General features: G+C 37.6%; 1 protein-coding gene across 1 annotated transcript in view; it reads right to left on the reverse strand.

Moving 5' to 3' along the window:
- The window catches only part of LOC124616345 (cilia- and flagella-associated protein 161-like), a 153,540-nt gene that overhangs the window by 42,708 nt on the left and 89,862 nt on the right, over window positions 1-20,970 (reverse strand). The window contains exons 3-5 of the mRNA XM_047144653.1: window positions 14,555-14,642; window positions 4,897-5,058; window positions 4,598-4,687 (exon numbers count right to left, since the gene is read on the reverse strand). Of these exons, the coding sequence (XP_047000609.1) occupies window positions 4,598-4,687; window positions 4,897-5,058; window positions 14,555-14,642 (340 nt within the window). The remainder of the gene's footprint in view (window positions 1-4,597; window positions 4,688-4,896; window positions 5,059-14,554; window positions 14,643-20,970) is intronic.

Consider the following 20,970-nt stretch of genomic DNA (forward strand, 5'->3'; position numbering starts at 1 on the left):
TTGAGATCATCTTCTTTCCTAGCAGCCATTGATACTTTCATTTCAATCTTCCCCTCTTTCATCATCTATTCCAGATCTTCTAATACAAAACATGCTACACAGGTGCTAAAGTAGATAATAAGATTCTTAATGGATCCATTATTTTATCATTATTAGTTTTACTCCTATTATTCTTAGTCTATTGACAATTATTATTATTTATCAATAATGCAAATTATTATTATTGAGTTTTTTATGTAATACTTAATCAATAACATTCTTAATTCCGCCATTATTTTTTCATCATTATTAATTTTACTGTTATTGTTATTATTATTGTTGTTATTATTGCCAGTCACGAAAACTGACAACGGATGGGAGAACAGTATATTGATCACACGCCTCTCCATACCCACATCCAGTGGTGCCTAAGAACTGAGGATAATACGACAGCCAGTAGGTACTGTTGGGTCTTCATGGCCTGTTTGGACAGTGTTTGTATTACTGACAGTTATTCTTTACACCAATAATGAAAATTACTATTTTTATTGATAATTAAAATTATGTTCTGGTCACTGTCATATACTATTTTTTTGTATGTGTTGTTTCCGGTCAGATATAAGAGGGGGACTTAAGGCCCTAATCTGGCCAGGCTAAATAAGCAACAAATAAATACACATATTCCCCAGTGATTTGAGAATGAGAGGACTTCACAATTTCTGAACAACTTAACACAAAATTTTAAATCTTTTTGAAACTTTCTTCGTGCCCTCTCCCACAAAATACAAAAATATATAAAGGGATTTTTCCTTCTTAGGTTTACCAGTTTTGGTTTTGACTTTTTTCATTAGTCTGTGGGTGAATAATCTGAAACTACTGAAACAAACATAGTTTTGAGTCTTAAACCACAACAGAATTACACACTTAGTATCAAAATTGAACACATTTCTAATCAGATGTTTGAATCAGTCAGGTCATATTATTTCTAGATGTGAACTGAGTTTACACAAGCACTTTCAGAAGTGTGAGAGAGAATGAAAATAAAAGGTCAATAAATCAATAGTGACATATAAGGTTGCTTTCTACTATTTAACTTCCTTCTCTACCTTTCTAAAATGTATTTCTTACCCCTGCAGTCTGAATTTTTTTCCCCATGTTATGTATTCCACAGCTCTCAGCAACTTTCACTCTCTTCCTGTTTCCGTATATTTTTTTCCAATGAAGAGTTACTTACAAAGGCATGAAATTCCAAACAAATATAGAAAATGCTCTCAGCTAGCAGAAATGGTAAAGTCTGCCAGCCTTGCTTCCAAGATTAAGGTGGAGCTCACCATCTGCATCATCATCGATAGAACTGACTGTGGTCCTTTGGTGCACAGCCGAATGGAGGGTCTGAATCACAGTCTCAGGCAGTTCTGTGACTGCCGCTTAATAGGTCAGGAGTCCACAACACACAGTAGGTGGCTACATGGATAGCGGGGGCTGTATGGAAGGGACTGGGCAGTTTTTTTAGGTTAGAGGGTCTCAGGGAAGCACAGAAAGGGCATCTGTCTAAAAGGAGGCAGGTAAAACACAGTAAAGTACTTGTAGAAACAATTGGTATTGTAGCTGTAAATTGTCATAGCTATGTTGGAAAAGAACAAAAGCTCCAAGCCCTAACAGAAAGGGCTGAAGCTCAAATAGTTATAAGTGCAGAAAGCTGGCTAAAGCTGGAAATAAGTTTAGCCGAATTTTTTTCAAACAATCTACCAGTGTTCAGAAAGGATAGATTAAATACAGTTGGTGGTGGAGTATTTATTGCTGTCAGAAGTAGTTTGACTTGTAGTGAAATTGAAGTACGTAGTTCCTGTGAAATAGTATGGATAGAGATTATACCAGACAATCAGACTAAATTAATTGGATCGTTTTACCGAACCCTTGACTCAGAAGATGTAGTTGCTGAACAGTTCAAAGAAAACTTGAGTCTCATTTCAAATAGGTACCCCACTCATACAATTATAGTGGTTGTGACTTCAATCTACCCTCAATATGCTGGTAAAATTATATGTTTAAAGCCGGCGGCAGGCATAAAACATCATCAGAAATTGTACTGAATGCTTTCTCAGAAAATTATTTTGAACTATTAGTTCATGAACCCACTCGAAGCATAAATGGTTGAGAAAGCATACTTGACCTCTTAGCAACAAATAATCCTGGACAAATGGTGAGTATCATGACGAATAAAGGGATTAGTGACCAAAAGGCAGTTGCTGCTAGGCTGAATACAACCATAAAAAAGAAATGCAAAGCGTATCTATTTAAAAAAACTGATAAAAATGCTCTTAACACCTTTTTAAGAGACAGTCTTCACTCCTTGCTATCTGATCATGTAAGAACAGAAAACTTGTGGAATGATTTCAAAGAGATAATATTGACAGCAAATTCAGAGATATGTACTATGTAAATTAATACGTGATGGTACTGATCCCCCATGGTACACAAAATGGGTCAGATCATTGTTGCAGAACCAGTGAAAAAAGCATGCCAAATTTAAAAGAACACAAAATCCCCGACACTGGCAAAGTTTTGCAGACGTTCGAAATACAGCACGTACTTCAAAGTGAGATGTTTTTAATAATTTCCACAGTGAAATTCTGTCTCAAAATCTGGCAGAAAACCCAAAGAGATTCTGATCATACATAAAGCACACCAGTGGCAAGACGCAATCAATACCTTCACTGCATGATAACAATGGTGAAGTCACTGATGACAGTGCTACTAAAGCAGAATTATTAAACACAGTTTTCTGAAACTCCTTCATCAAAACAGATGAATTAAATATTCCTCAATTCCAAGCAAGAACAACTGCCAAGATGAGAAACATAGAAGTAGATATCCTCGGTGTAACAAAGCAACCTAAATCACTTAATAAATCCACGGCCTCCGGTCCAGATTGTATACTGGTCAGGTTCCTCTCAACTTATGCTGATATAATAGCTCCATATTTAGCAATCATAGACAACTGCTTGCTCACAGAAAGATCCGTGCCTAAAGACTGTAAAATTTGTTAAGTCACACCAATACTGAAAAAGGGAAGTAGGAGTAATCTGCTGAATTACAGGCCCATATCACTAACGTCGATTTGCAGTAGGGTTTTGGAACATATACTGTATTCGAACATTATGAAGTACCTCAAAGAAAATGATTGGCACATAGTCAGCATGGATTCAGAAAATATCTTTCTTGCAAAACACAACTAGCTCTTTATACTCGTGTCAAATTGATTCCATATTTTTAGATTTCCAGAAGGCTTTTGACACCATTCCTCACAAGTGTCTTCTAACCAAACATGCGTGCCAATGGAATATAGCCTCAGTTGTGTGACTGGATTCATGATTTCCTGTCAGGAAGGTCACAGTTAGTAGTAATAGACAGAAAGTCATCGAGTAAAACAGACGTAACATCTGGCATTCCCCAAGGACGTGTTATAGGCCCTCTATTGTTCCTAATCTATATTAACGACATAGGAGACAATCTAAGTAGCCCTCTTAGATTTTTTGCAGTTGATGCTGTCATTTACCATCTTGTACAGTCATCAGATGACCAAAATGAATTGACAATGATTTAGATAAGATATCTGTATGGTGCAAAAAGTGGCAATTGACCCTGAATTTACATGAGTACTACAAGAAATCCGCTAAATTTTGATTATGCGATAAGTCACAAAAATCTGATGGCAATAAATTCAAATAAATACTTAAAGATTACAATTACAAATAACCTAAATTAGAACAATCACATACATAATGTTATTGGTAGAGCAAACCAAAGACTGAGATTCCTTGGCAGAACACTTAGAAGGTGCAACAGGTCTACTCAGAGACTGCTTACCACGCTTGTCCGCCCTATTCTGGAGTATTGCTGTGCAGTTTGGGATCCGCAGCAGGTGGGACTGATGGATGACATCAACAAAGTACACAGAAGGTCAGCTTGTTTTGTATTATCGTGAAATAGGGGAGATAGTGCCACAGGCATGATACATGAATTGGAGTGGCAATCATTAAAACACAGGCATTTTTCATGGCGACAGGATCTTCTCATGAAATTTCAATCATCAGTTGTCTCCTCCAATTGCGAAATAAGAGAAATCAGGGCTCACACAGAAAAATTTAAGTGCTCATTTTTCCCACATGCCATTCAAGAGTGGAACGGTAGAGAGACAGCTTGAAGGTGGATCATTGAACCCTCTGCCAGGCACTTTAATGTGAATTGCAGAGTAATCACGTAGATGTAAATGTATTTAAGAAAATGTTGTGCTAGTAACAAAAGTGGAGGACTTTTACATATATATACAACTCTGAATGAAACAGGCTGTTGCAATCATACTACTATTGTAGAAATTGTTGTCCCACAACAAAAAGAATAATAAAGCATCTAGTGAAAAGGAAAACAAAAGAAGTGGTTTAGAGTCATATTTACAGTATGAAATACACTTGAATATTCCAGTCAAACACTACTGAAATATTAATATCCCACTTCTAAAAACAACAAAAACATGTTTATTGCCAACTGAATATGACGTTATTTCACTAAATCTCTGTTTTTTTGTGATGGAAGGACATACAGGAGTGAATCATACCATTCCAAAAAATGTTGGAAACCAGATACCGGGTTCAACTGCCAGATTTCTATTGGATGCTGAGTGATTGATGAGTATTTTACTGTGAGGCTGGAAATAAAAAGCAAAATAATTAAAAATGAAGATGTTTAAATAATACAAAAAATAATGCTGCAAAAGACTATTAGATAATAGGGCTCTAATAAACAGATTTTTCTTTTAGTTGAATTCTGAACTACGGGAAAGGACTCTATTTTAAAAAGGTACTCATCTTACATTTTACTCTCTTTGTGCATTTTTATAGCATGGTGATTACTTACTGGAACTGGTGATCCTTCACTCTCTGGGCGTTTACTGGAATCCCAATACAGGGCTCGCCATCGACAACAAGTGTTGTTGTAACAGGACAGCATGATAGCAGCAAAGCCAGATGCCCCAACTCCGATATTTATCTGGGGGATACGTGACTCCACAAAAAGAGGCTGCAAGTTCCATACCTTTTTTTTAGTGCCATTTCAAATACCCAGAAACAAATAAGTATAGATTATTAGCTTTATCTGTCATTCCCCAGTATATTAATGGGTACATTAATGGAGTCTAAACAGAAAAGTAGAATACCACTCACACACATTGCATACAATAAACTTTCATACTGAGCAAGGAAGTATGGGGCCAGAACTTTTTGTAGCTTATAAGCACAACATAAGATTAAAAATGTGAATGTATTTCAGGCCCCTGAAGATGTCTTGATAAATTACACCAAAACAATGCACCTGGCAAAACAAAATTTTATTTATTCATTTGCACTAAGATGTAACCTCACGCAATTTTCAGACAAATGTATCTATGCATACTGAGCCATGTCAGCTCATTCCCTGTTTTTACATCTTTGCCATCTCTGTCCAGTCGCCAAATGGTGCTTTGGTCACCTGTTAGTTGAGTCTTTGGTTGTAATTCCTTGGAGCAGGTTGTTGACCACATCGGCAGTTAGTCAGTCACAGTGAGGGAGGGGGAGGGGGAGGGGGAGGGGGAGGGGGAGGGGGAGTGGGAGGGGGAGGGAGAGAGAGAGAGAGAGAGAGAGAGAGAGAGAGAGAATAGGCACATGTGACATACAGTGAGCTGTTCATGGAGCTTATGGGCACATGATTGTCTAAGCGGCTGGTGGTTGATAGAGTGGTGTTAGTCAGCAATACCGTATTTACTCGAATCTAAGCCGCACTCGAATCTAAGCCGCACCAGAAAAATGAGACTCAAAATCAAGGGAAAAAAAAATTCCCGAATCTAAGCCGCACCTGAAATTTGAGACTCGAAATTCAAGGGGAGAGAAAAGTTTTAGGCCGCGTCTCCAAATTGAAACAAAGTTGGTCCATTGTAATATGAGACACAATTTAGGTCGAATGAATGCCGATACAGCTACAGTAATTTGGTTCGAGTCGTAACCTTAGCAGTTAAGCTTTAGCAGGTAGCCATTGCTATGCGTCAGGCGCTCCGTCCGTATTTAAACGGGTACCCTTCCTTTTTCACGTGCTTCGTCTGGTTTGAATTGATTGCTTATTTTTCTTTGATCTGATAAGTGCCGTTTTCTTTGTTATAGGTGTTTACGTCACTCTAAGCTGAAAATGCATTACTGTACTGTGTCATGCATTGTTTGTCGCATTCAGATAGTGCGTGTTTACGGCCTGTCGCCGCTCGCGGCATGGCTTGCTTTTGTGCGCACTAACGCTGCTTACAATTAAAAAAAAAAAGAGAGGAATCGTCTCATTAGCGAAACAATGGCAAGAGATTGCTATTTGTTGTTACTTACACTGCTGCTTTCTTTGATAATGATCAACAAGAACCAAATAATCCATGCAATGTACATTGTCTCTGGATGAATAAACTACTACTACTACTACTACTACTGCGCATGATAGATGTTCTGAACGAGAGTTAGCGAAAATTTTTCTCCGTTTGAAAATCTTTGCAGGCGCCTCTTTAGTACATTGCATTCTGCACAGAAATTAGAGTCATCTTAGATTTAAAAATCTAGTCAATTGTTGTGCTTCATTTCTGACTGTATCAGTATTAGGCATAAGAATAATACGAATATAAACATGACATGATATGTATATTCTTCCGCGTTTGCTGTTGTCTCACTCTAGTTTCGTAGTTTATTAGGCAGACAGGATTTAAATGAGATAGCAGCAAACACGAAACAATACATGGCTAAATGTTTATATTCGTATTATTCTTATGGTGAAGAGAATACTGCATGTGATTCACAATTCATAGAAGTTCCTATTAGCAGCCATCTCTTCTCACAGGTAGGAAAAAATTCAGGACGTAGAGTTGGCCATATTGACAAACATCCCAAACAGTCTTGCCAATCGGATTTTCGTAGTACATTGAAATGCTGCTACATTCGAAGATGAACAATACGGAATTTGTATTTACTTCGTTGGATAATGTACAAAAATGCAGTGGTCGAAACTCGGGGCGAAGAAGAAAAGCTCGTCTCCCACCTTTTTTTGTAATTTATTTACTGGCGCAGAGGATTTGGTGCCAGTATTAATCTTTGTGCCTGAAAAGCATGCCTCTGTAGCGCTACACATATTCGACGGCAGAAGTAAGTTGTGGCGGCACGCACCAACATTTTTCAGAACTTCCGCTTTCTTTGCACTCGATTCTAAGCCGCAGGCGGTTTTTTGGAATACAAAAACCGGAAAAAAAGTGCGGCTTGGATTCGAGTAAATATGGTACTTGGGCCCAATGCCGATAAAGCCGGTTTACCCTGGATTAACCAGGCGTAGTTGCTGTGTGGGTGTCGGAGTGCTGTTCATTTTCTGGCATTGTCTGTTCTGCCCTTTGGAGGTAAGGTACTTGTTACTTGATTGACATGCATGCTCCCTTGTTGAAGTTGGTCCCACTACCCGGGATTGGCTCTGGTTCTCCATCACACTGCCTCAAGCATAAAATTCACCCTTTGGTCTTCATCTGAAATTATCTGGATGCCGTATTTGTGTGTTTTAAAATTTCTTTTAATTACAACTTGTTCAATGTCTGCTTATCTTGCCAGTTCCACATGACATTAACTGCCATATGTTCTAGACCACCACATGTGTGAGTGACCGCTGAGGTCAAATTAGAGTCTTATTTATGTTGGAAGCTACTGCTTCCCTGACTGATGTAGTGACAATAAAATTGTTATTTACTTATTTGTCAACATAAATCTCTTTTTCAGTACATATATTGCACACAGGATATTGGACAGAAAACCTTTTTAGCTATTGGTTTTGCAAATGTCAAACATACATTATTTAAATTTTTATGACAAATTGAATCTATATAGTTAATAATTACAAATTTTTGAAATACTTTATATTTATAACTTATTTCTACAATTAAAGATACAAATTACATTTTTTCTTGCATAAGAAACTGTGAGATTGAAGAGTAGCGGTTTTTCAGGAGGTAGGCTGTCACAAACTTTTTAAAGCTTTGCAGTTCAGGAAGAGATTTTATATGCCTTAGTAATGTGTTGTAAAGTTTTGTTCCTGCATGATATACACCTTTTTGGCAGAGTGTGGTGTTACACTGATTAATATTCTATTGCTGTGGTAAGCAAACGATAGTGGTCCAGTGAATCTTGGCTCACTTGGGTAATTAAGTTCCATAACTATCATGAGGTTTTGCCACTTTCACGAAAATTGATATTTATTGTTTAAAATACAATTACTATTGTAGCCCCCAAGATTTGTCTGTTACCTTTCAAGCCATTTAAGTTATTGTATCTATGTACCATGTGATTTACTGGTTATTAAATTAAATTATTATATTTCATTGTAAGATTAACCGGCTAATCCTTTTAGTAATTTCTAATGTAAAATTCTTGTTGTTATACGTAAGGTTTGGTTGGGGCTTGGGGCCATGCTCACATTGAGCTTCTTGTCCTGGTCTGAGCATTTTCATATGTTCTATGATTATTACACATGAATTATATGTTTGCTTGTTTGTTTTTGGCCTTCCAAGCTGTTCATAGCATTTGGGGGTGCTGCCCTGTGGTGTCAGCTGCTACCCACCAGTTCATCAGGTATAGCCTGTCCGCACCGGCTGTGTACGTGCGGGTGGGTGGTGTGTCGCTTTCTGTCTCACTGTAGCCTCCGAGACATTACGGGCTCCTGGTTTGCTATGGCATCCCTCATAAGTTGAGTTTCTATCTTGTGGCAATTGGGTGTTAATTTAACCAGCAGTGCTTGTTATTTTAAACCATCTTACTCTGACCTGGCCTGACATATCTATCCCTTCCATGTTTTCCCTGTCTGAAGTTTGGCTTTTAACATAATAGTTTCAATATTGGTGTAATTCTCAGATTGTTAAATCGTATTTTATTATTTTTCCACAGCTGTATCTTGAATATGCCCAAGGGGCTTCTTTGATTGGTCAAATATTGGATATCTGAGTTGATACTAGACTTGAAGAATTTATGCTACTACACTTTTTGTAAGTATGTTCATTAATGTTAAGCACTCGTTTGGCCAACCAAATGTTCAAATTGTCATTGTTTGCCCAGCTCTAAGTGCATGTTTGAGATGTACTTGATTATACTATGTGCTTGTTAGTCCTTCCTAAAAGCGTACATTTTATTCATTTAAATTAACTGATTAATCATCTATTGGTTCAACTGAAGGGATTTTGGAATAATTACCTGAATCATTTGTGTTTTATTAGTGCTTTTGGTACCTGTGCAATAAAAGATTGTTGTTTTGTGAAGTAAGAAATGACTTGTGACAAATGGCCGGCAGCTTACGCATGTCTGTTTAGTTATTTCCTCATCCTGGGAGATCCCCTGACATTTCACATACATTGCCCCCTCTTTACTTCATTTTGGCAGCTAGCTATATTGGTGTGTTAGCTGTAACTCTTTCATGTAGTTAGTGTAATGAGTCTGTATACAATGTAGTGTCATGTTTGTGTGGTTATTGTTGTTGTTGTTAATATTGTTATTGATGATGGTGATGATGATGATGATGATGACGACGAGGAGCAGGAGGAGGAAAGAGAAGAGAGAAGTGAATCTGGCAGGTCATACCCAAAATGTCTCCATTACCATCCAAGGGCGACTCATCCAACAAGTGGGCCGCCATAAACCATGTTACATGCCTTCAGTCCATGAGATACTGCAAAGATGTTTGGGACTATACCCAGGACATTTGCACAATGGCTACTAAACAGGAATTTCATGGTCCCATTTATTCTCCCCTTACCTCTCAAATGCTTGTGATAAAAATCTTTTTGCCATCAGTATTTGAACTGGTTACCTACAAGTGTAATGCCACCACACAAGCAAGCAAAAGTAACCTTGGCAATTAAGTTGAGTACATGCTAACATGAAAACAAATCAGTGAAAGCCACCTGAAGGTGCACCCAAAAGAGTCATATCACTTCAATGACGAACTTACAAATGCACATGAACAGGCATGTAAGCACATGTGGAAACTAACAACAAGTATATTTCTAAACAAACAGTGGACTACAGTGCAATGGATAACTTTACAGCACCTGTCACCCAAGTTTTTGTTGACTAACAATTATTTGCTGATTGATAAAATATGGGCAAACTGAAATAAATCACTCACCAATTAACCAGTTTCTTGACACAACAACACTTCACTTCTGGTACAAGAAGCACATAGCACTTGAAAAGCACAACACCTATCTCTTCAGCTTTTAAAATTGTGAACACATCCCCAGAAATGCCAAGAATTCCTTTCTTTAAATAAAAGAAAATACCATCAAACATTTGTTTGTTAAATTAATGTTACAAAAAATCAACAATATGAAATAGGATAGACTGCTGCTCAGCATGTGGAGGAGGTGGTAGGCAAACTGAAAGAGGACTACTAGAATCCAAGTTGCACAACTCACACACTCGTTGTCCCTGGGCATTAAGAAAATAATAATAATAATAATAATAATAATAATAATAATATTGTATTGATTGAAAGAAAACAGCCCTCGGTCACTATTTTTAATGAATTAACTGGATTTCAACACTGCTAGGAGTGTCTTCCTCAGAATTCAAATCAAAGAATGGTCTATAACATAGTCACAGAATTATGACTAAAAACATATGATACAAAGTATAAGTACCGAATCATCGTGAAAGACTGGCAGTACTTATATGTCTTTTATAAAATAATAAATATGCCAAAAGGGCATTAGTCACAAAGATATTTAAGATAAAAAAATGTGATGGAGAGCCACTAAGTGCTGCTCATTACTTATGCGGTTACAGGTTGCAAATGGACTAGTCATAATTCTGTGACCATGTTACAGACCATTCTTTGATTTAAATTCTGAAGAAGACATTCCTAGCAGTGTTGAAACCTGGTTAATTCATTAAAAATAGTGACCAAGGGTTGTTTTTTTTTTTTTTTTTCAATTGTAACTATTCACAGTATCTGAATGTGCAGCCATGTACAAAATTTTGAAAATATTGTATCTTTAATTAATATGAAATTGGTCTACCAAGCAGTGACTGGACAATCCAGTAATACTCAGAAGATTCCTTGTTTCCAGAATCCAAACATACAAGTTTTTTTAATCATACATTAGATATTCTTTCACATACAGCTGGTGAGTAAGACCAAAGCTGTGAAACTTTTTTAAGATTTGTGCTCCTTCTCTAGTTTCAGAAGCGAATAAGGAAATTGTCCTTCTAGACCGGTCTTGTTAAATAAATTCTGCAAACATTTTTAATGACTGACAGTTCAGTTGTTGCAGTAGGTCCTAGTGAATACTGAAGGTTTTGTGGACTGCATCCTTCATTACAGAGATGGCATATGGTAACTCATAAATGAAAATGCTTTAGTTGCCATTAAATACAATGACAGAAAAAATTGCACCACCAAAAAATAATTAATGTGGGGTAAAGGAATTTTGGGAATACATTTGTCTAGGTAATATATTTATGTGATTAACATTGCAAGAGCACAAGTTAATGTAAATGCGAGGGAAGCCACAGCAAATCTGAAATGCTGATACATTAATAACTATCGTAACTGCAAGCATGTAAATGTCCATGCATTGTGTTGTACAGGTGCCAGATGTCAGTCTGTGAGATGGAGTTCCATGGCTGTTGCACTTAGTCGGTCAATACAGAGGTGGTTAATGCTAGTTGTGGATGACACTGGAGTTTTCCAATGATTTCCCAAACACACTCGACTGGAGACAGATCTGGTGATCAAGCAGGCCAAGGCAACATGTTGACACTGTGTAGAGCATGTGGGTTACAACAGCGGGCTGTGGGAAAGTGTTATCCAGTTGGGAAACATTTTAGGGTTTGCTATTCATAAATGGCAATACAACAAGTCAAATCACCAGATCAGCGAACAAATTTGCAGTCAGGCTGTGTGGGATAGCCGCAAAAGTGCTCTTGCTGTCATACAAAATTGCACCCAGACCATAACTCCACGATGTATAGGTCCAGTGTGTCTCGACTGCAGACAGGTCGGTTGCAGACCGTCAACTGGCCTCCTGCTAACAAACACGTCTATCACTGGCACAGAGGCAGAACCAGCTTTCATCAGAAAACACAGCAGACCACCACCCTGCCCTCCAACAGCTCTCGCTTGACACCACTGAAGCCACAAATGGCAGTGGTTTGGAGTCAGTGGAGTGCACGCTACAGGGTGTCTGGCTCCAAGCTGTTCTTGAAGTAACCAATCTGTAACAGTTCGTTGTGTCACTGTGGTGCCAACTGCTGCTCAAATTGCTGCTGCAGCTGCAATATGATGCACTGGAGCCATACGGTGAACATGATGGTCTTTCCCTCTCCATAGTGCCATGTCACTGTCCAGAGCCCCGTCTTCTTATTACTGTATGTTCTCATGAGCACCACTGCCAGCAATCATGTACAGTGGCTCCACTCCTGCCAAGTTTTTCTGCAATATTGCAGAAGTAACATCCATCTTCTCACAGCCCTACTACATGATCTCATTCAAACTCAATGAGGTATTGGTAATGGTGTCTTTGTCACCTTAAAAGCAAAGCATTCTTGACTAATATCAACTCATAAATGTCCAATCCCAAAGATAACTAATGCTAATGACCACTAATGCATGTATTTAAAGCAAACCTGATTTGCATCCTCATAGTGGTGCTACTAGTGCCACTCTTATGTAACTAGCTGAAATTGGAATAAACATCATCTTCCAGCTTTTGTTTGTCACACTACTCCGTTTTGGTGTTGTGATTTTTTTCTGTCAGTGTACTTCCATTTCAGTATTCATTAATGTCACTTGGAGTACTACTGCTGGACATATTTCAACTACATGAAAAGGAACATTCCATTAAATAATTTGTTAAATTCACAAAGAGGAAACTCAATTCCCTGTACAGCCAACATAAACACATCACAATATATAATATCATTCTCAGCTACAGAACGAAAGGTTAGTGGAGGATGGACAAGGGGAGGGTTGCAGTTCACTCCAACCCCAAATTAAGGGCCGCCCACCATTTGAGGCCAAATATGAAGTAAAACCCATTAGATAGAGGAGGAGGTCATAGTACAGAAGCAACCATGACTTTGATGGAAGTGAGAGATACCAAGAGAAACAGTGTGGATATAGAAAAGGGGGACAATTCAAGAGGAAAATTAACACACATAAAGTATAATAAATGGATGGAATAAAGATAAAAAAGATAGGCAGCTACAAATGCTAAGAACGAACTAATAAACAAACAGCATAAAAATTCTAGTGAACCCACTGGGGGAAGAGTGGGGCAATAAGAACGTATGTTGGGGAACAAGTTTCCATCTCTGACACTAATGGTATAGCAACACAGCCAGTCTGTCTCTTCATGAATTTGATAGAACACTGTTCAGTTACAGTTGCAGGACTTTATTCGTCCCAGAAGTTAACACCAATTTCTAGAAAAATAGACATGGTAGTTTATCTACATTGGTCTAGTTATTGGTAAAACTTCAACATTGTATAGAGTTGATTATAAAAATAATGACAAGATCATCTCTGTATTTTGATTATCATTGCTTACTGTAGTAAAGGAACTTAATCTGAGTGCTCTTGTTTGTGCAATTAGTTAGAATACATGGGAAAAATGAGGGCCTCTCCTTGCCCAATAAGGGCAGCTTGTTGGCATATGGTTAACTGTAAGAAGTCTATCAGTGTATTAGATACGCTAAAAACAACATTCACAAAGGTGGTGGCTGTGTACATGACAAAAGGGAGGATATCAGTGAACAGTAATAGTAAATAAAAGCTGAACCTTTTCAATCTGGATTGCCACACACTGAATAGGAATCATCACAAAAAGCTACAGTGCACTTATGTATCTTAATTCACATCAGAACTCAATAAGAATATCGCCAATTAGTATCTACAATCACTGTCTAATACAAGCTGCAAAAACTGAAAAACTGCCATCGGGTGACTGTCTTCAAGTCATTGTTATAATGAAGAATGCATAAGTAGGATGGAATGTAAGTGATGCCAAGACCATGCAACAAGGACCAGCAATGATCGTAAAAAATTAATGTGTTACAAAGATACAGATGCTGTTATTTAACAAATACATCAATTCCAGATGATAATTCTCCAATTAGTACTTTGTGTCCTTTTCAACCACTGCTTAACAAACACTGGGGAGGGGAATATATCTCCTGACACATCCAATCAGCTGGCTTAAACATTTTTAAGCATCTGAGTTCAAATTCTGAGCAAATAATTTAGTACACATTTGCTCTTGGATGGTGAATTATATAACTAAACCTTACAGTGCATGACAACTGATCAAAGCAGTACAAAAGCAGTTCATGTAGTTCTGTTATTCCAAGAACAACATTCACATATTTATTCTGCACCCCAGAAATTAGCAATACCAGTAAAAAACTGCAATTAATTATACAAGCCATGGCTCTTAACTAATTTGAAATAAAAATTCAGTAACATTTATTTCACATAATCTTTTACCAACCAGATTTCCGTAGCTCTCAACTGGACACAAAACAAAGTCTTGGTTGAATTTGACAGGTTCACCATTTCTGGAGTCATCTCCATGTTCACTGCAATGAAAAGCATAAAATAAGTATTTTTTGTCTGCTGTGAAAAGAGTTACAGTTCTATTTAGTATTACAGTTATTAATGTTGTTCTTTGATGCTTCCAAGTATCTAAGAGTCCATCATAGAATACAATTGTTTTCATACTTCATTCTGTGGATCTTTCAAACATTTCAGTTCTTCAACTACTCATCTCCTTCTCCACTACACACAAAGTTCTGTGTGGATGAGAGAGAGAGAGAGAGAGAGAGAGAGAGAGAGAGAGAGAGGGGGGGGGGGGGGGGGGAGATGCAGTAATGAACATTATCAGCACGAAGTCACTTAATGTAAGTGCAGCAACAATATATATTCAAGAGGGTAATTCATGGAAAATAAATACATATACACAAACATACATACATGATTCTCTGCTTTGCTCCTCCCTTACTTCACAAGCCTACAAACGCTAAATTTACTTTCACAGAGATGTCTGAGTGCACTCTTTATCATACAGATATTTCATAAAATGTAACAATAAAAACACAGTATGCACTGTTACAGGACTTGATTACATCACAGTTAATTCCACTCAGTTTCTTCTATGCTTGCAGCATCATATCTAAGAGTGAATAACTGCCTAAAGTGATTCCATGGAAAACACAACTGTCCATCAAACTAAACTAGCTGTAGATTAGCTGGTGCTGCCATGAGTTGGGTGACAAACACTACATAAAATGATACCATCATAGAGAACACAGCTGTACTCTACCTGATGAACAGCATTTCTTTAACTACAATGAGAGTGGTGTTTTTATGGAGCTAGTACTGCAAAATCATTTCAAATGTTATTTCAGAGGAAAATAAACACCCCAGATGCTGCCATGCAGTAAAATATTCTAACAGAAAGGCCAAAAATGTGCAACGTAAAAAGGTCTACACTAAGACCTAAGTTAGCCTGCCTGGCTAGTCACGCATTCTAACGCGCTGCTTCCCGAGTGGGTAGGCATACCAGTCGCCAGCACGAATCCACCTGGTGGATTAGTGTCAAGCTCCAGTGTGCCGGCAAGCTTGTGGATGGTTTCCCATCCACCTCGGTGAATGTAGGCTGATTCCACTTAGTCCGCCTCAGTTACACTATGTCAACAGTTGTTGTGCAAACACTGTCTCCACGTACGCGTACAACATAATTACTCTACTATGCAAACATTTGGGATTACACTTGTCTGGTATGAGATGTTCCCTGGGGAGGGGGAGGGGAGGGGTGTCCACTGGGGGCCGAACCGCAAAATAACCCTAGGTTTGCGGTGGGATGGGTGGACTGCTGTGGCCTGTTGTGGGATTGTGAACCACTGAGGTCTACAGCAGGACAAAGCCTCTCTGTCATTTCTAGGTCCCCGGTACAATACAATACAAGTCCTAAGTTAGCTAGTTAGTTAATTTCATTTTCCACAGACTCCTTATGTCTACAGGATGACCATGGGTGAGTACCACAGATTGCTCCTTATGTCTACAGGATGACCATGGGTGAGTACCACAGATTGTAATTAGAGTACATTTCTGAGCAATGAAGAATGAAGACTTTCTTTCTTAAACATGAGTTATCTCTCAGAACATTATTTTACATGAAATTGTTGAATGAAAATACCCAGTGTATGTAAAATAACTGATTTATCTTTCCCCAAGATTTGCAATGATTCTAAGTGCAAATGTGGCTGAACTAAGCTGTTTTATGAGTTCCAAAATGTGTTTATTTCCAGTTTAAATTCTCATCAATATGGATACTTAAAAATTTTTAGGCTTCTTCCTTATTTTTTTTATTTTCTCACTACGTGTTACAATTACCACTGGTTTAGTACCCCTAGATATGCAGAGCTGCATATGTTCTGTCTTTTTAAAACTGAGAGTGAGACCACTCACAGAAAACCAGTCAATGATACTTATAAAAATATTGTTCACCACTTCTTCTGTTGCTGTTTGAGTGCTTGGATTGATTACAATACTAGTGTCATCCACAATGAGAACTAATTTCTCCTGTTGTATATTAGTTGGTAGATGGTACACATTCATGAGGAACAATATTAGCTCTCACACTGAGTCTTGAGGAACCCATAGATGATTTCAACAATGGTTGAATCACTAGGTAAAATGGGCTACATTCTACTGGTTAGATAAGGACACTGTCCATTGGTTGGCTACATCAATTGCATAAAAGCTCAGTTTATCTAGGAGAATACTGTGATTCACAGTCAGTTACCTTAGACAGGTTGCAGAAAATCCAGCTGGTGGTATTTTATTATTTAGTGCTTGTAAAATTTGGTAACTGAACACACAAATGGCATTCTTAGTTGAGCAATTCTTCTGACATCCAAACTGTGTTTAACTGAGGATATTATTGTTGTTCATATGTGAACTATTCTATAATGCATTACCTCCTTAAATTGTTGTGTAATAGGTCAATGGTTATTGGCATATCTCCTATCACCTTTCTTACAGAAGGGTTTAACAAACGCGTATTTCAATCTCTCTGGAAAAATGCCTGTTATTGGTGATGCATCATGTACACTCTTAAAAAATACCCATGATAAACCACAAAGCAATTATTCAAATAGGATGGAAATCGTTAGATGTGAGGTACATTTACAGACAAATAAATGATTACAATTCACAAAAATTGGATGATTTATTTTTAAAAAAGCTACACAAAATTAGCAAGTCAATAACATGTTAGTCCGCCTCTGGTCCTTATGTAAGCAGTTATTCAATATAATGGAAGGAAACATTCCACGTGGGAAAAATTATATATAAAAACAAAGATGAGGTGACTTACCGAACAAAAGCGCTGGCAGGTCGATAGACACACAAACAAACAAACACAAACATACACACAAAATTCAAGCTTTCGCAACAAACTGTTGCCTCATCAGGAAAGAGGGAAGGAGAGGGGAAGACGAAAGGAAGTGGGTTTTAAGGGAGAGGGTAAGGAGTCATTCCAATCCCGGGAGCGGAAATACTTACCTTAGGGGGAAAAAAGGACAGGTATACACTCGCACACACGCACATATAAGCAGTTATTCAGTTTGACACTGATTGATAGAGTTCTTGGATGTCCTCCCAAGGGGTATTGTGCTGAATTCTGTCCAACTGGCATGTTATACCGTCAAAATCCCAAGCTGATTTGAGGGCCATCCTCATTATACTCCAAATGATCACAATCGGGGAGAGTTCCTGTGACCTTGCTGATCAAGGTAGCATTTGGCAAACATGAAGACAAGTAGTAGAAACTCTTACTGTGTGCAGATGGACATTATCTTGCTGAAATCAAGCCTAGGATGGCTTGCCATGAAGGGAACAAAACAGGGCACAGAATATTGTTAATGTACTGCTATGCTGTAAAAATACCATGGGGGACAACCAAGGTGTTCCTGCCATGAAATGGAATTACAGCCCAGACCATCAGTCCTGGTTGTCAGGCCATATGATGGGCGACAGTCAGGTTTGTACCCCACTGCTGTCTGAGGCATTGCCAGACACATATCTTTGCTGTTCACTGGAGTTCAGTTTGAAGCAGGCCTCATCACTGAAGGTATTTTTACTTCAGTCAATGAGATTCCTGGCCAAAGACATGTCTAGAGATGCCACAGAGAGCAGTGGGATACTAATCTGACTGTTGGCCTCAATACAGCCTGACACCTAGGAGTGATGGTCTGGGATGCCATTTCATTTCATAGCAGGACCCCATTGGTTGCCATCTGTAACACCCTTAAAGCACAGTGGTAAATTGATAATATTCCACTCCTTGTCTTGTTGCCCTTCATGGTAAGCTATCCTGGGGTTACATATCAGCAAGATAATGCATGACTGCACATGGAAAAAATTTCTACAGCTCATCTTTATGCTTGCCAAATCCTGCCTTGGCCAGCAAGGTTGCCGGATCTCTCCAGAATTGAGAATGTTTGGAGCATTATGGGCAGGGCCAACCAGCTCAGAATTATACCAATTGGACAGAATTTGGTTTGATATCCCTTAGAAGGAAATCCAAAAACTCTATCAGTCAATGCCAAGCCAAATACCTGCTTGCACAAGGGGCAGGGGTAGACCAAAGTATTACTGACTTGTTTCATTTGTGAAGCTCATCCTCTTAATATAAATCATCCAACCTTTCTGAAATTGTAATCATTTGTTTGTCAATAAACGTACATCAAATCTACCAATTTCCATTCTGTTTGAATAATTCCTTTGTGGTGCATGGCCTTTTTTTATCGTATTTCACACAAAACAGGCCTTATTACATGGTAACAAATCCATAGCACTCTGTTGAAAACACCATCAAATTCAAATGAGCTTTCAGTTTTGAGAGAATATACAATTATCTTAATTTTGGAAGTAGAAATTGGTGATACATTCATATGATTAAATTTTATGAGAGTTGCTTTTTCAACATACTGCTGTGACTTTCTCCTGAACTGTTTATCTGTATATTTTCTACTAAATGTAGGGAATTATTATTAAACATATCTGCTATCTGTGACTGATCATTTACATCCATTCCATTTGAGTCAATAGTGATGTTATCTTGGTCTGAGGCCTGTTGTCCTGTCTTTCAGTTCATTCCACGTAGCCTAAAGTCTGTTGTTGTTATTGATTTCTGATATAATATGCATGTTGTCTGATTTTTTTACAATAATTTTTCCTACTATATCTGAGCAGTTTTTGTAATGTGCAATTACTGCAGGATCTCTACTTGTTTTTCCCTTTTCCTTTCACATACTTTAATCCATCAAGTGAAACATGGTTTTATACATGGCAGTTTGATGTCCTTTCTGATTAGCTTATGCAGACAGCTATTTTCAAATGATGATGTGAATTTATCATAGAATAGATCAAATTTTATGTACTCTTAAAAACATCTGTTCTGAAGTCATTAATTATTCTATCTGGTTTCCACTAAGGACAGGTTCTAACCACTATCTTATTTATCCTAACTAAGCATCATGATCACAGAGAGAAAGCTTTTGTTACTAGGAATACAGCTGTTTTTTCCTTGCTTTGAGCTTCATCAAAGAAAAGATTATCAATTAGGGTCCTACTGTCTTTATACACATATGCTGAAAAGTAATTTACTGAGATCAAATTTCAGGATCAAAATAAGGTTTCCAGATCATTTTTTCTATAACAGTCCTTTAGAAAAACTACACTGAAATCACCACATACTATTAACTGCTTGCTCCTGTCTGACAGATAGCTTAATAGTGTAGTAAGAATTCCATATCTCTATTAAACAGTTGAGTGGGGATCTACACAGTTACAATTAAAAGTATTTTTCACTATTAACTCACAAGCACACATTATTATGGGCTGATAACTAAAAAATCTACTTGACTCGAAAGTTTTTGAATTTGTGTTCTATCTTAATATATGTAACAACTTCTCCTTTTCTCATATCAGTTCTACTTGAGTAATATGCTAGAGTGTAATCTTAAATATTTAAGTTTTCAACTCCAGTGGTTATGTAATGTTCAGATAGGCACCAGACGTCCATCTTTTTGAAGTTCTCAATATTTTCTAAACAGACACAAAGCTCTTCTAGTTATTACTCAATTGCTAATATACTGATGAAATAAGCTAATCTTACTTTTCTGTGCATTCTTATGCATTTTGTGGGGCTCTTATGCTATTTTAACTTATTTCACAACAGGTTGCTTGAATTCTGATTCTAACCTATAAACATTTCCCCACTGAAACCAGAATCCAAAGGAATCAAAATAAGGCTCTGGAGCATACGACATTCCCTCGGAAATACTGAGATCCTTTGGAGAATATACCATGACACAATCATTCCATGTTATGTAGATGCTGTTGTGAGCTGCAGTCCGAAAACTGGTTTGATGCAGCTCTCCACACTAGTCTATCCTGTGCAGTCTTCTTTTTCTCTGCATAACAACAGCAAATCTCTAGCAAATGCCTTAAATTTTTGAAAAGATATTTCCGCCATTTGACTGTACATAATGCGTTTATTTCACTATCTAGATTGCGGCCTTAGACCATATCCAAGTGTTACAATGTCAAAAATTGTCCGATTTGTGTCGGTGGATTTGATGTTGTAACAGTTAAAAAAGGCCTAAGGCCGAAATCTGAATAATGAAATAAACACATTATATGCAGTCAAATAGCGGAAATATCTTCTCTAAAATTTTACATCACTGTGGCTCCAGAAAAAGGGAAAAAATCACCTGTTGCCTTAATGACATCAATCCAGAGTTGCGCAATGGATCAGATATTTTAAGGGAATAGTTTCTTTATTTTTATTATCAATTGTTTTCTTATTTATTTAGACTTTATATTATTCGCAGCTCA

Source organism: Schistocerca americana, chromosome 5, assembly GCF_021461395.2.
Source record: "Schistocerca americana isolate TAMUIC-IGC-003095 chromosome 5, iqSchAmer2.1, whole genome shotgun sequence".
In the NCBI taxonomy this organism is placed as follows: Eukaryota; Metazoa; Arthropoda; class Insecta; order Orthoptera; family Acrididae; genus Schistocerca; species Schistocerca americana.